Source organism: Dufourea novaeangliae, unplaced genomic scaffold, assembly GCF_001272555.1.
Source record: "Dufourea novaeangliae isolate 0120121106 unplaced genomic scaffold, ASM127255v1 scaffold228, whole genome shotgun sequence".
Classification (NCBI taxonomy): domain Eukaryota; kingdom Metazoa; phylum Arthropoda; class Insecta; order Hymenoptera; family Halictidae; genus Dufourea; species Dufourea novaeangliae.
In genome coordinates, this window is record NW_015374150.1 from 1,149,814 (window position 1) to 1,163,333 (window position 13,520).

At 38.1% G+C, this 13,520-nt stretch overlaps 2 protein-coding genes across 2 annotated transcripts; one reads left to right on the forward strand and one right to left on the reverse strand.

The window, feature by feature from the left end:
• Positions 1-3,328: 3,328 nt before the first annotated feature.
• LOC107191784 (circadian clock-controlled protein) lies at positions 3,329-7,236 on the forward strand. The gene is made up of 3 exons (XM_015580892.1): positions 3,329-3,534; positions 4,392-4,623; positions 6,378-7,236. The coding sequence occupies exons 1-3, from the start codon at positions 3,465-3,467 to the stop codon at positions 6,817-6,819; spliced, it is 744 nt and encodes a 247-aa protein (XP_015436378.1). The 5' UTR covers positions 3,329-3,464; the 3' UTR covers positions 6,820-7,236.
• On the reverse strand, positions 7,208-10,033 carry LOC107191785 (putative beta-carotene-binding protein). Its single transcript, XM_015580893.1, has 3 exons — positions 9,898-10,033; positions 8,517-8,879; positions 7,208-8,078 (listed from the first exon to the last, which is right to left on the reverse strand). Exons 1-3 carry the CDS (start codon positions 9,956-9,958, stop codon positions 7,774-7,776), a joined length of 729 nt encoding a protein of 242 aa, XP_015436379.1. The 5' UTR covers positions 9,959-10,033; the 3' UTR covers positions 7,208-7,773.
• Between the last annotated feature and the right edge of the window lie 3,487 nt (positions 10,034-13,520).

Consider the following 13,520-nt stretch of genomic DNA (forward strand, 5'->3'; position numbering starts at 1 on the left):
CTCTCGAGAGCGCAGAAATTCGACGCGACACGCGATATCAAAGTGATAAAGGGTAGATTAGATGTGTAAATTGTAAAAATTAAGGAGATTTCGCCACTATTATTAAGGTAAATAAGTATCGAACGGTATTTACATTCGATAAGAATTCGAACAAACCGAGAAGGGTACGCTGTTGAAATATTGAATCATTTTATACTGCCTCTTAGGTTTAGTTTCTTTTTTTTTTTTATTATTATTTAAGTATCTATTTAGTGACGAAAACGTACGGTTAGCTATTAGAAGATACGTGTACTGAATGGAAAATCATGAGACACTGTTACTCGATGTCTGATAGGGTATAAATTATGTAATTATAAATTATAAACATGTTTCGCAACATTGTGACTAATTGAAGAAGGAGATTAGGGTAGATTGTAGACGTTCTCGCTATTGTTATTTCTCGATACAGAGTCTTTTGTAACTACCCTTGTATATCCGTTCTTCAATTTATACCAAACATTATAATACGCTCAACAATATCGTACTACATTTAATTAAGTACTTACTTTAGTTAAATATAATCGAATTGCCGATTAAATTGTAATTTGTACAATCCGGTGGTAAGAGCTATTTAAACGTAATTGTAATCCTGTGGATGAACGATCAATTACTGAAATAGAATATTTATTTCTCACATTATTTCAACGAAATTATCATTATTTCTCGAAATATCCTCTGTTTACGTTCTACTTCAAAAACATTCCACCCACGTCGCCATATTGGATAACATTAATCCCGAAGCTACAATCGATTCCAGTCCGATACCAACGATTAACCTTTTTGCATCGTTACTACCAATTCAAGATTTTATAAACCTCGGCAAGAAACGGCAATAAACATAATCGATCCATTTAGATCACTAATCCTCCGAACAGGAAATCGATCGGAGTGTAAAATGCGAAGTATGTATCACTGAATACTGGAAGTTTCTTCGGACAATTCGTTGATCTTCGGTTCAATCTCTCGTGGTTCGTTGCGTAATAAACAATTACATTATATCATCGATCACTTTTGCGACTGCTTGCGGGTCTGCAAGACGATGGCTGCCACTCTGAAACGGGTAAACATATCAAGTCCTCCGGAAGCTTCAGTCTGACGACACTTGATTAATTCCTCGGACGCTCGTATTTTGTGTGTCTTCCTACGTCTTCTACGGTCGACGTGTCACGAAGTTTCTTCCGTGAAATTGATGAATCTTTAAACAAGATAGAAAAAAAAAAATAATCCTTGTACAACGTATCGTCGAGCTATCGAATGCCGCATAAAAAGATATTTCGTTAAAAGAACGCAGGCAAATTAGGCTTCGTCGATTAATTGCAAAGTACTAACTATTAATCCGTGATTACAGCCGTATAAATAATTCAACGATCTCTAAGTACGGATCGGCATATTACGTAATGTTTGTAACATTAAAACGATTATGGTACAACACATTAGAGGACGATAGACAATTTTGCTTGTACGATGTGGAAATTAGATTGAATGCGACACCGTGTTCTTGTCTCTTCTCTCGTCCACATCATTTTTACACGGACGATCCGCTAGATACGAGCACGTGTCTCGTTGAAAAGACGAATTTCTATGCCCGAAAGCGTGGAACACGTGAACCAACGTGCGTACGTACGTACGTAAAACGGAGAACGGAGTTCGATGCCTTGACCCTGTCCTTCGAACGTTACGAACCGCGATGAAGCGTAGCTCTGGCTTTGGCGTTCGCTCTCGCGTCGTTTTCTTAGAAGAAAAAACTTGAGGAGAGAGAAAAAGAAGTATCTGGATGGTCATCGGTGGAAAGGCGACATGCCGTTGGAATATATAGATGGGGGGAGAACTAATTCTTCCTGTTTTTCAACGAAGGGAATCCGGTCGACCGGTTTTCCTGCAACCTCCGAATCGACGAAATTTTAGAACTGTATCTAACCCTGTCGCCTACTGTTCAATTATTGTATTCAAATTCGTGATTAATATTTGTAAAATTAAACATTTGTAGTGTAGTCATACGAAATTATTGGAACCTGATAGAATAGTAAATAAAGTAGACAGATCTTGGTTTGAATCCAGTTCCTGTAAATTAACCCTCACAATTCTATATTTCCATATACATCTGCAATCTACTTGTAAGTTATTAGGACACTTATCGAATATGTAGTAAATTTGTGGATTTTATACATTTACATAAGAGTGTGATAAATTTTCATGAAGTTTTTATTTTCTTTAGAACCGGATAGAATAGTAAATAAAGTAGACAGATCATAATTTGACTCTAGTTCCTGTGAATTAATCCCCAAAGGTCTACATTTGCATAAACATCTGCAGTTTACTTGTAAATTATTAGAACACTTATCTAATATGCAGTATATTTGCGGATTTTCTGCGTTTACATAAGAATTAATAAATTTTCCAGTTCCTGTGAATTAACCCCCAATATGTATACTCGTATAAACATTCGCAGTCTACTCATAAGTTATTAGGACACCTATCGAATATGCAGTAAAAATTGTAAGTCATCACGGAATTACTGAAAGTGTGAAATAAATAATATTTATTTATTGTTACAAAATAACGAAACATTTACGATCCATCGCAGTTTCTCTACAAAAACCACGATTCCCAATACTTACGAGTGTTAGCGTAAATATCCCAAAATTCAAGACACGAACATCAACAATGACCCTTCTTAAATCGAGATACATTTTAATACTTAATCATCTCTAGCAGTTACATTCAACAGGATAATTCAAAATACGCCCACTCGTCGCTTACGTCAATGTCATTTCCATCGTCGAGACATAGTTAATCGTATTCAGATTAAAAATCCTTCGTCCCCCTACCCATATAGCCTGACTGACTAATGGAACCTCGAAAAAAATCTCAATGCTATCACACGATAAATCTTGAAATTACCGTTACGGTCGCTCGAATCAGTTCCGACATATGACGTATTTCATCGAAATATGTAAGTGATTGAAAATGTACAGGGTCTTTTCTCGTAACCTCGTGTCGGTGAGCGTGTATGTATGGATGTGTGCGATTGATACCCAACGCTTATACACATCCTTGCCGATATACGCTAAACGTGAGCGTGGCACATGTCGCGGGGGGCACGATCGCATGTTCAGAATTCGTGATTCGTACCGGGCACGTTCATCCGAACGTTCCGGAGAGGCAGGTCTTCTCGGTCGGCACAACAAAGACAGCCCGACCACAGAGAGGGGATGAATGAAGAACTATAAGGACCTGGGGCTGGCCACCGCTGTATTCATTTCAACATCGGCCATCCGATCATTCGTCGTGGGTGACGAAACAACCCCGCCAGGCTTCACAGTTCTCGTATTCGCGAGCCAGTAGCTACGAACCGCGAGCCCAGCATCTCTTCTAGTTCGCCTATTTTTATTTATATTATATATACATCTATTTAACCGGCAGAGATGAGGAGGAACGTGGTGTCAGGACTGGTCCTTGCGACGATTTTTACAGCTGTTCTAGCCCAAGAATTGCGTAAGTGGAATTTTACCGCATTTTCGACTCTCTATTTGTTCTAGTAGTGTTTCACGATTGTTATAGCTGTTTCGGAACGGAGAAATTTTACTTGAATGAAATTTTTTTTTTTAATGAATATTTTCTCGGGTGGAAGTTCTATGTACCAGTGGGTTTGGCAGGGATTTAGTATTGTTGAACTATTTTTATACCACTGGCAAGCTGAATGCAAGTAATTCGTATTAAATTTTGGTCTGTTTTGTTTCTTCTCGATAGAGCCTGTTATTTATTATAAATTGTTTGAATTTATTGAATTGATGTATGTAATACGTGCGCCGGTTCCGATTCGATCAATCGATTAAACATGCGGTGTTTATTGAAGTTCAGTTCTTGTAAATAAATTTTATTGCGAGTTCCAAGGAGGAAGCATAAGAAGAGATTTTGTTCCGGGACATGTTAGTATGGTCGTTGCTTGTTTCATTGACGCACTTACTATCCACGCGTTCGCATTACCGTGTGTTTTCGGTGGTGTATATTCGTTTGTCGAAGTAATTAATCGGATTAGTGTTTCGAGTATTTCGAAATTAATCAACGTATTGCATAATACGCGTATTTGTATAGTATATTATCGGTGTCTATTCGTTTGTTGAAGAAATTAATCGAATTAGTGTTCCGAGTGTTTAAAAATTAATCAACGTATTGCATAAATCGCGTATTTGTATAGTATATTATCGGTGTCTATTCGTTTGTCGAAATAATTAATCGGATTAGTGCATCAAGTGTTCAAAAATTAATCAACGTATTCTATAAATCGTGTGTTTATATATCATATTATCGTGTCGATGACAAAATACTTACAAAACAAATATCGAACGCAGCCGAGTTTATTCACGTGTGCAAACGGAACGATCCGAACCTGGGCGATTGTATCAAGGCGAGCGTGGAGAACGTTAAACCGCATTTGGTGCATGGAGTTCCGGAATACAGCATCCCTTCGCTGGAGCCATTGTTATTGAAAGAGGTGGTCGCCGCGCCAGGAAACACTATCAAACTGAGGCTGAGGAATGTCCACGTTTATGGAGCCAGTAATTTCACTGTAGCAAGAATAAGGTAAATAACACAATTAGGGGTCACTTAGGTTGATTTATCATTAGTGGACTGGTTTTTACGTATCTATAGCCTATATGGGGCTCTTGGACTCAATAAGAATACTTGACCTTTAGAGGACGGGAATCCAATCTTTAGGCTCCTGAGGGATTATATACACTACAACAAATATATAAAAGTTCTAACTTGAAAATAGAAAAAGTGACTATAAGATAATTAGGGTCTTTAGAGTAAGTAAAGTACTCTAAAGGTTAAAAGAAAATGAATTTACCTCAGAAAATGTAATTCTGCATAAAAATCCACGGTCTAATCATCGGATACAGAGAATCGAATTTTTCAAATACGCCATTTTCGTCTGCAGGATCTTCAAGCCAGATTGTTCTTAATTTATTTTGTCGGGAAATTGCGAGTATTGTTCATAGATAATATCGATTCTGTGATCTCGTCGAAACGGAAATTCGGTATAGCAGTATTAATTGGTAGATGTCACTGAAACTGAAAGGAATGACAAACAATTAGTTGACATTTGATACTTGAATTAACTAGATTGTCTAAATTCATGTGTAAGATGTTATCCAATCGGTGTATAGTCGCGTAACTGAGCTAAGCTCAAAGCAAAAAGGCGTCACTCGAATAATTATTCCAGATTGCATAATTCAAGCACGGTTTACATTCACGTTGGATATTTGCATTCAGATGTTCTGTTCGACATTCATGTCGGTGTTAATTGCCGCGAAAACGACCGTACTTTAAAAAGCCATTCGGTCGGTCCGTAAAACAAAACGAAATCGTCCATTATGTCGTATCAACCGGATAATGACTCTTATAATAGCCGCGGCAATGAACGATCCCGCCTTGAGATATAATGCTCGCTACCAAACGCCTCGTCTGCCCCTACCAGGGATCTTTGTGGATCCGACGGTGCGAGTCAAGGACGACCGTTGTTTAACATTGAACACATAATTAAATTCGTGCGATCGTGTTTTGACATTCCTCGAATATACAAGTCGATGTCAAACTCATTTTCATTTTCCTTTTCCATTTCTGTTTGTTCCTATTCTAATAAACAGAAAATATCAGTAGTTCTAGTACAAAAATGAAGTTATTTCGACGAAAGAATTTCATACATATGCAAAATGCCCCCGGGTATGTATCTCAGTGCGTACATCCGGCTCAGCGATTGGAGGGACTTCTAACTTCGGGTGATTAATTCGAAGGAATCGTTTTCCAACTATCTGTCTCTTCGTATCTCAATAATATATCCTTTTGTTTTTTCATGTTTCTATAGCTTCGAATACCAAATAAATGGATAGTAATATTGATTTCCGTCTAGGGACCATTTTTCACCAGATCATCGAAAGATTCTCGATAATTAATCATTTCTTATTTGCATATAGACTTCGAGATACGAGATGTATGCAAATTATCGATAAAAGTGAACGAAAACCATCGAGTTCTTGAAACAAACCACCACGATATACAGTCGTGCGGTTAGTATTCCGCGAGCACGCGAACCGATGTCCGTGACACGAACTCTTTAAACACGAGACAGCGAACGCGTGACACGTGAATTGCGAAAAGAGAGGTGGTCCCCGGGACGTTAACGGAAACGACGAGTTTCATTGGTGGTTATTGTCCATTAAACAATTTTCCTACGGTCGTTAAAATTATTTCCGTCGATTTTCACGAACGATTACCGTTTTAACTGGACACGATCGCAAAAATTGAACCTTTTTTCTTCTTTCGTCTCTGCCCAGGGCCAACATCGACAAATTGCGTTTCCTCATCGACTTGGACTTCAGGGCCCTATCTATAGAAAGCGACTATGATATCGATGGAAAGTTGTTGCTTCTGAGGATCCGTGGATCGGGACCGATGTACGGAAACTTCTCTGATTGCAAAGGATTCGTGAAGGTCCAGGCTGAAACCACGGACAGGCCGGACGGCAAGCACGGCGTAAAAATCGTCGATTTTAAGACGAAGATCGCGGTTGGAAACGGGAAATTGAGGCTGGAAAATCTGTTCGGCGGCGATCCTGCCCTCGGGGACGCTATCAATATGGCGATTAATACGAATTTCGACGCTTTTATACAAGAATTACAACCGACCCTCGAGAGCGCTATCTCGGACACGTTCCTCTCGATCACGAACAGCATACTCACGAAATTCACATACGAATCGCTTTTCCCGCTGTCGTAGGGATATATATATATAATGTATATTATTATTAATTTCTTTGTAAATCAATGGGGGAGAGCTTATGCAGCAATTGTTGATTCCACGACGACATTTTGCACTGTTCGAAGACTTTTTGTACACGTTACGCACGTAGATTTTCGTAATTTTAATGATAGCATAATAGATCGAGAGTGAATGGAAGAATTATTTTTAACGATTAAGGCTTTCCGAATTTTCGCGTCGTGTCATGAAACTGCAGTGGAATAGAAATTTTACATTCCTACGTAAACACCAGCAAGATTCGAATCGAATCCTGTTTTCTTCTTCGTCGGGGAAACCGGACCATTACGATGTCTGAAAAAGTGTTTGTAAAGATTCATTGCGATCGAATGTAATATCGACGAGGAGATAAAGGAAATAAACGTTTATTTGTAGTAAGCGTGCAACTTATAATTTACCCTGTACTAAGCAGACACGTAACAAATAGGAATGCGATACCTATATTATTTAAAGCATCTCGAGTGATCGGTGTCACGCGAATTAATGTAAAAGAGTGGAGAAGATGATAAAATATCTCTGAGCTTTAGTTTATTGAATATCAGTCGTCTTCGATAAGAAAAACCTTTGGAATCAAAATTGAGAATAAAATGAAGAAACGATAAAAACATAAAAACTATACACTAATAATAATAAACATTTCAAAACGTTTTATGGTCATAGAGGTCACGAAACAAAGATGGCGGATGCAACTGTTCTCTATTTCCACATAATACAAACATTTTATCGGAATACTCGGAAGTGTTCTTGAGAAATTTCCGAAGAATCACATTCAAATATTCTAATAAATATTAAACATAACGATGATAGGGACAATTCGTGAATTTCCGTGAACGTAGTAACAGAGCGTGTCGCATATCGAGAATTCGCGGTTCCAGCAAATAGTGACCTGTGAGAATTTTCACGGTCTCTCGATTATTATTCTCGATCGGGGAAAAGTTCGTCGTAGGTGAAATGCTTGCAGATCTTGTTCGCTATTTGGAGACATCTCTCGGAAATTACCCGTTCCAGATTGGGCCTGGTAGCTTCGAGGATCTCTTGATGGCTGTTCCCCAGCGCCTGGCTAACAGCTTCCTGCAGTGTTTTGTCGAAATTGTCGGCCTCGAATTTCACGGTGTAATCTTTCACGTTCAGCTTGGTCGTCATCGTCGGGAAATACGTGTATTTCTTACCGCCGCGTTCGACCAGCTTGAAGTGCAGCTTTACTTTTGCGTTCACGTCCTCTGCAACAGAAGACGTTATAACGTTAACAATCCGTTTCTTTGCGATAGTTTATAAATTTCGTAGGGTTGATGCACCAGTAAATGGACAGGTACCAATGAATGAACATTATACATGAAAACTAGTAAATTAAGTTATTAAAGTAAGCAAATGATTGAATATAGATTTTTTTCATTTTCTATTTAATATTGTTCATACAACGGTGAAATTTGTATATTTTTCTCTTTGAATTAATTAATTACACTTTTCCAATTTTCCAAATTGAAATCTATACATTTTAAAAGAAAGGTATGGATATTAAAAAATCTAATTTTCACGTATTGAATATTTATTAAGACTACTATCTTTGAAAATTCGACTTTAGTAGTTGCAAAATTTCTTAAGTGTTCATTCATCGGTGCGTTTATCCTAGATGGTATAATTTAGTGAAACGAGCTTACTTGCGTTCAGTTTGATCGGTCCCTTTCCGTTGATCGGTATCAAAATCTTTGCGGAGACGTTGTAAAGCGCCTCCATCCGGATGTCCTTTAGCTGGAGATCGATATCGATCTGTTGTTTCGGGAGATCGATATGGAGGGAATTAATGTGGTAAGTCGGGAGTCCGTAGAGTTTAATGTCCGTCCCTACGGCTTTGAAGTTATTCATGTCCGCGAGTTGCACCTTGTCGATCGTCAATGGATCCGAGGGCGGAATGTCCAACTCGGGGATGCCTTTGCGAAGTCTGTCCGACAACGCGGCCACGCTCTTGATCACGCATGCGTCGAGATCTGGGTTCCTCGCGCCGCATACTTGAATGTACGAAGCTGAAAATAAATGGAATTTATAGAAGTATAGAATGTTAAAAGTCAGCTTCAAGGTAATCGAAAGTGCAACAATTTAATTTGAAAAAGAAAGAAGCAAATATCATAAATACTACTTTTTGCTGTGGCTGTTCACACTTTGAGTCATACATCTCACGACCTATAAGTATACGATTAGAAGGCAATTACGTTATCCTGATAAACTACTGTTTTTTCTCTGTTTCTGATCTTCTTTATCTTGAATTGTGACTTTTGTGATGGCGTTGGAATGCAAACGAGAGCCAGCAATGTCGTAAAATTATCGAGTGATTTCACTGTACACGGTGTTCGCGATAATTTGTACCATCGTTTTTTTTCGTAAACGGTAAACATTAGAAAAGAACCGAAGAGGAGGCGATTGTAGTATATTTTACTACACAATATTACGAAATGGTAAATTTATTTCTTTTATTTCTTCCTGACTTTCGACAGTTCCGATTATTCTGATCACCTTGAATCCTGTGAAAATTTCTTTCCGCGTTATCCGACCTTGTTGATCATGTCCTTCGATTGTTTATTCCGTCGCGCATGTATCCAGCACGTAATCATGGGCCATAAATCTTTATGGACAGCCTGTCAGTGTTTATTAGATGGTGGTCTTGAACGCCACTTTTTAAGGAACTACTTGTAACACTTCTATATTATACGGAGAATTTAATTTTTATCTAGAATGGCTGCCCTAGCAAAAATTAAATATTATATATTGTATTCTTCTTTGGTATTTACATACCCCAGAGTAACTGTCTCTAAGAAGTGTCATGCAAAGTGACAAATATCTTCCAATATTTACTTCCTTTAATTTATGGTTGTATCATTACTAACAATAAGGTTGATAATGATTTTTCCCAACACCAAACAATTTCTGCATACATTATATTCGAGTCCCTTAAACACTCCCTATTGCTATCTAAATAATTTTCTCGAGATACGAAATTATCTATTCCCGAAACTAGTCAGACTAGTGCAGAAAATCGGTACTTACGGACTGCAGCGCTCGCGAAGCCGACAATAGCCGCGAAGACCAGCAACACCTTCGCGAACATGTTGGACCGACACTGTCTCCTCTTGCAGGATGTTTTTTCCTTCGACACGAAGCAGACGAGGAAACTCTAATCCTCGTGCACACGATCGAGACTGATCTTTAAGCAACTTGCATGCTTGTATATATAGCTTTGAGGATAACATTGCCGTTGCATCGGAAACAATTCTGAATCACTTGAGTCCATGGCCATGATCGTAGGATACGTCTGTTCCTCCTAAGCCGATAGTCTCCCCCACCATCCTCCGATCGCACGTGATAGAGGAGGAAGTTTCTTAGAAATTAATTAATATGTCAGATCCACTCGAACTTTGTTTCCATAAAGCGATTTTTTGACAATGGCAAACTGGTATTCCTTACTTTCCAGTTCTGTTACATTGGTAACCATCCAATAGGATCATTTGGAAGTCAAAATGGATGCTGAAGGAAGTAAATGAATCATTTTGCTTTATCGTATAATTCGATGGTCTTCAATGAGAATATTGTTACGTTGAACTCAAAGTATGGTCTCCATTTTTTTTCTATAATTCTCTTAACTAATTTAAAAATATTCATTTTACATTGTCTCATAAATTTTCCATTTTTCCACTAATTTGTGAAACGGGTGATTTTCCGACGACCGACAACTTTGTGGATAATTATAAGTGATTAATAACAACCTGAAGTAATTATCCCACTGGAAGCGTAAGTTCGATATAAATTACAATACATTATGCACCGATACAGTTAAATGCGAGAATCTTCAGATGAGTAAACAAGGAAATAACAAATTATATTAGATTGTATTATAAACATACCAGTGACTAAGAATTCCAATGACGTACGTTTGATTGATTTACCACTCATACTTAATGTTCACCACAAATATTATACAGGGTGATTCATAAATGCATGTCAATACTTCAGGGGGGTTAGTCTACACACTAATATGACTAAAAAATGTCATGTAAACGTATGCCCTATACATATATACCTTAGTTGTCGAGTTGTGGATGATTAAAGAGAACGTTCGATGTGTTCACCTCGTGCTTCAACACACACTACTGCACGCCGTAGCATCGAAAATATCAGGTATTCTTCGAATAATCTCGAATCCATTTGATGTCCTATTTGTGCAGTTCGTGCACATTATTCACTTGCATTGAGTTAAAAATAATTTTTAAATGGCCCCAAAAGTAAAAGTCTAATGGGTTGAGATTGTGCATTCCGAACAGTTTCTTTAATCACCCACAACTCGAAAACAAAAAGACATATGTTCATATGACGTTTTTATTACTTATATTAGTGTGTAGATTTTACCCTTTCAAGTGTTGACATACATTTATGAGTCACCCTGTGTATGTATATAATTATAGTCCACTTCTTATATAAATCTGACGTTATTCTCGAGTATAGGTATTGCCGTAACAATCTCAACAGTTTCTTACACGGTGCCCAATAAATCAGTCTTGATAGATGTTCATATATCAAGTTCAATATCACACGGAGAGATCTTGATACTAAATAATCAGTATTACGATCTCTCGAAGCCAATACGCATCTGATTGTTACATGTATATATAATATATATGTATCTCATTCGCTACATATCGGCACCAGCTAGAACGCATGCCAGATCGACTTCCTGCTTTATTTTTCTCCAATTCCCCCGTCCGATCGAGAAAAAACATCTCCTTGATCATGAATAGTCAAAGTGTTTCGATGGGTAACAGAGCAACGAAAAACAGGTTTCCATGATAAAAATGTGCCAGACTTGGGAGAACCGTCGATCTGGATCGATTATACTTCACCGGGAACAATTGAAGAATACTTCTAGAGAACACTGTGAGTACGAAAAATTAAATTTTTCTGGAGGAAATGAAGTTGACTGACTTTAAATTATTTACAAAATTTGAATGTGACTATAAGAATACAATAATCCAAATGTATCACAAATGTTTATATTTTTTTTTTATTATAATGTAGTCCAAATTCATGACGAAGATAATTAGATTAAATTTGCAAACATTTTAAGTGTCAATTCCGATTGTTCAAAATCATAAATATAATATTTGAAATGGCACTTACAGTGTTCTCTATAGGGGTGAAGTTAGATGTACCCAGGGGTCCCATTCTTTTAGCACTATTGGTAAGTGTTTACAAAGGGAAATTGCCTTTATATTGTACACTACAGTATTCCCATTGGAACGTAGAACATTTTCCGACAGGAAACAAAACAGAAGCAAAATTTTTACAATTTTGAGAGTTACAAAGTTTTCTAGAACTCCTAAATTATGTATGCAGTTTTTCCATGTTCTAAGTCGTTACCCAGGACCGTTTTACTGGTTTTCCGACGTCATTGGAAGGTAAACGAAGGACACCCGCTTCCGGTAGCCTGGAAACTTTTGCCAGTGATCTGCGCACCGCCCGATTTCTGTGTCTCGAAAACAGACAGGTCCGTATTCGGCGCACGTCATTCGAATCACTTTTTTTTTTAAGATTCGGGTGACGTCGGGGCAAGGTCAGTTTTTCGTTCCAGAGATCCAGCATTCCATTAAAAACTGATCGAGAACATAATGAACCCGCTTAGAAACGGAACCGATCGATTCCGTGTGCAACAAAAAAACGGACCCAAAATTGCCAAAAGATAGAGGACGTTCGAACTTAAAAGCATTTCCTTGAAAAATACGAACAGACTAATGTCGTAATCTCGACGAGTTTATTATGATGCGATTATTAGCTATTGTAAAATCCAGTCTGACGTAGGTGACGTGATGTAATTGATACAAGTGCCATTTTCGATCGATCATGGTTGATATTTTTATACGGTTTTTTCTCCCTTAAATCTGGATACCAGAGATGTAACTGTCGAAGCAAAAACTGGTATGTGTTACGTAAACTAATGACAAGTCTTGTTAACAGGTGCTTGATTAAAAGTCATTCGACGCTTTTGTTCTGTATTAGGTATTCTCGTGGTAGTAATGGGACTGATACAACGTCGATTCGAACATCGTGAGACCAAACTGGAGGTTCGATATTCTGTAGAAAAATCGAACTAACAAGGTACCCCAAAAATTACGATTTTTTTCTTTGAAACACCGCAGATTCTGATTGGTGGACCTCGATAGAAACATTGGGCCATTTTTCGTTCTTTGCTAATATTCGGTCGTTCGGTTCATCGATCATTATTCAAGATCACTGATATCGTTTTAAAAAGCTTGAATACTATTGTTTTCGATAGTTTTCACGTGGACAGCAAGAATATCGATCCCATCGCTAAACAACGACCGCTAACGATCCTCAGTGTGGTTTCACCTTTCCTTCGATACCGGGCAATTAGTTGTTCTGGACGCGACAAAGAAAGGGAAAAGCCTGCGGTTTGAAGTTGAAACATTTTTCCGTGAATCAATTCCGACGATGTTGGACCGGTGCGCATATTTTGTTACGGATCGCAGGATTTCGGGTTCGGTTTGTCGTCGATCTCTCGCGGCATTTTACAACTTTCGCTATGCTTTAATGGCGGATCGTAAAAATCGCGGAAATCGGTACGCCGGGCAAGTTTTTACTGGCAACCGAATCCACGCCGG

Coding starts and splice junctions, on each gene's coding strand:
- LOC107191784 (XM_015580892.1), top strand. CDS start 3,465: ATGAGGAGGAACGTGGTGTCAGGACTGGTCCTTGCGACGATTTTTACA. Junction 3,535..4,391: donor TGTTCTAGCCCAAGAATTGC/GTAAGTGGAATT, acceptor TATCGAACGCAG/CCGAGTTTATTCACGTGTGC. Junction 4,624..6,377: donor TTCACTGTAGCAAGAATAAG/GTAAATAACACA, acceptor GTCTCTGCCCAG/GGCCAACATCGACAAATTGC.
- LOC107191785 (XM_015580893.1), bottom strand. CDS start 9,958: ATGTTCGCGAAGGTGTTGCTGGTCTTCGCGGCTATTGTCGGCTTCGCG. Junction 8,880..9,897: donor CTTCGCGAGCGCTGCAGTCC/GTAAGTACCGAT, acceptor ATTTATTTTCAG/CTTCGTACATTCAAGTATGC. Junction 8,079..8,516: donor ACCGATCAAACTGAACGCAA/GTAAGCTCGTTT, acceptor CTTCTGTTGCAG/AGGACGTGAACGCAAAAGTA.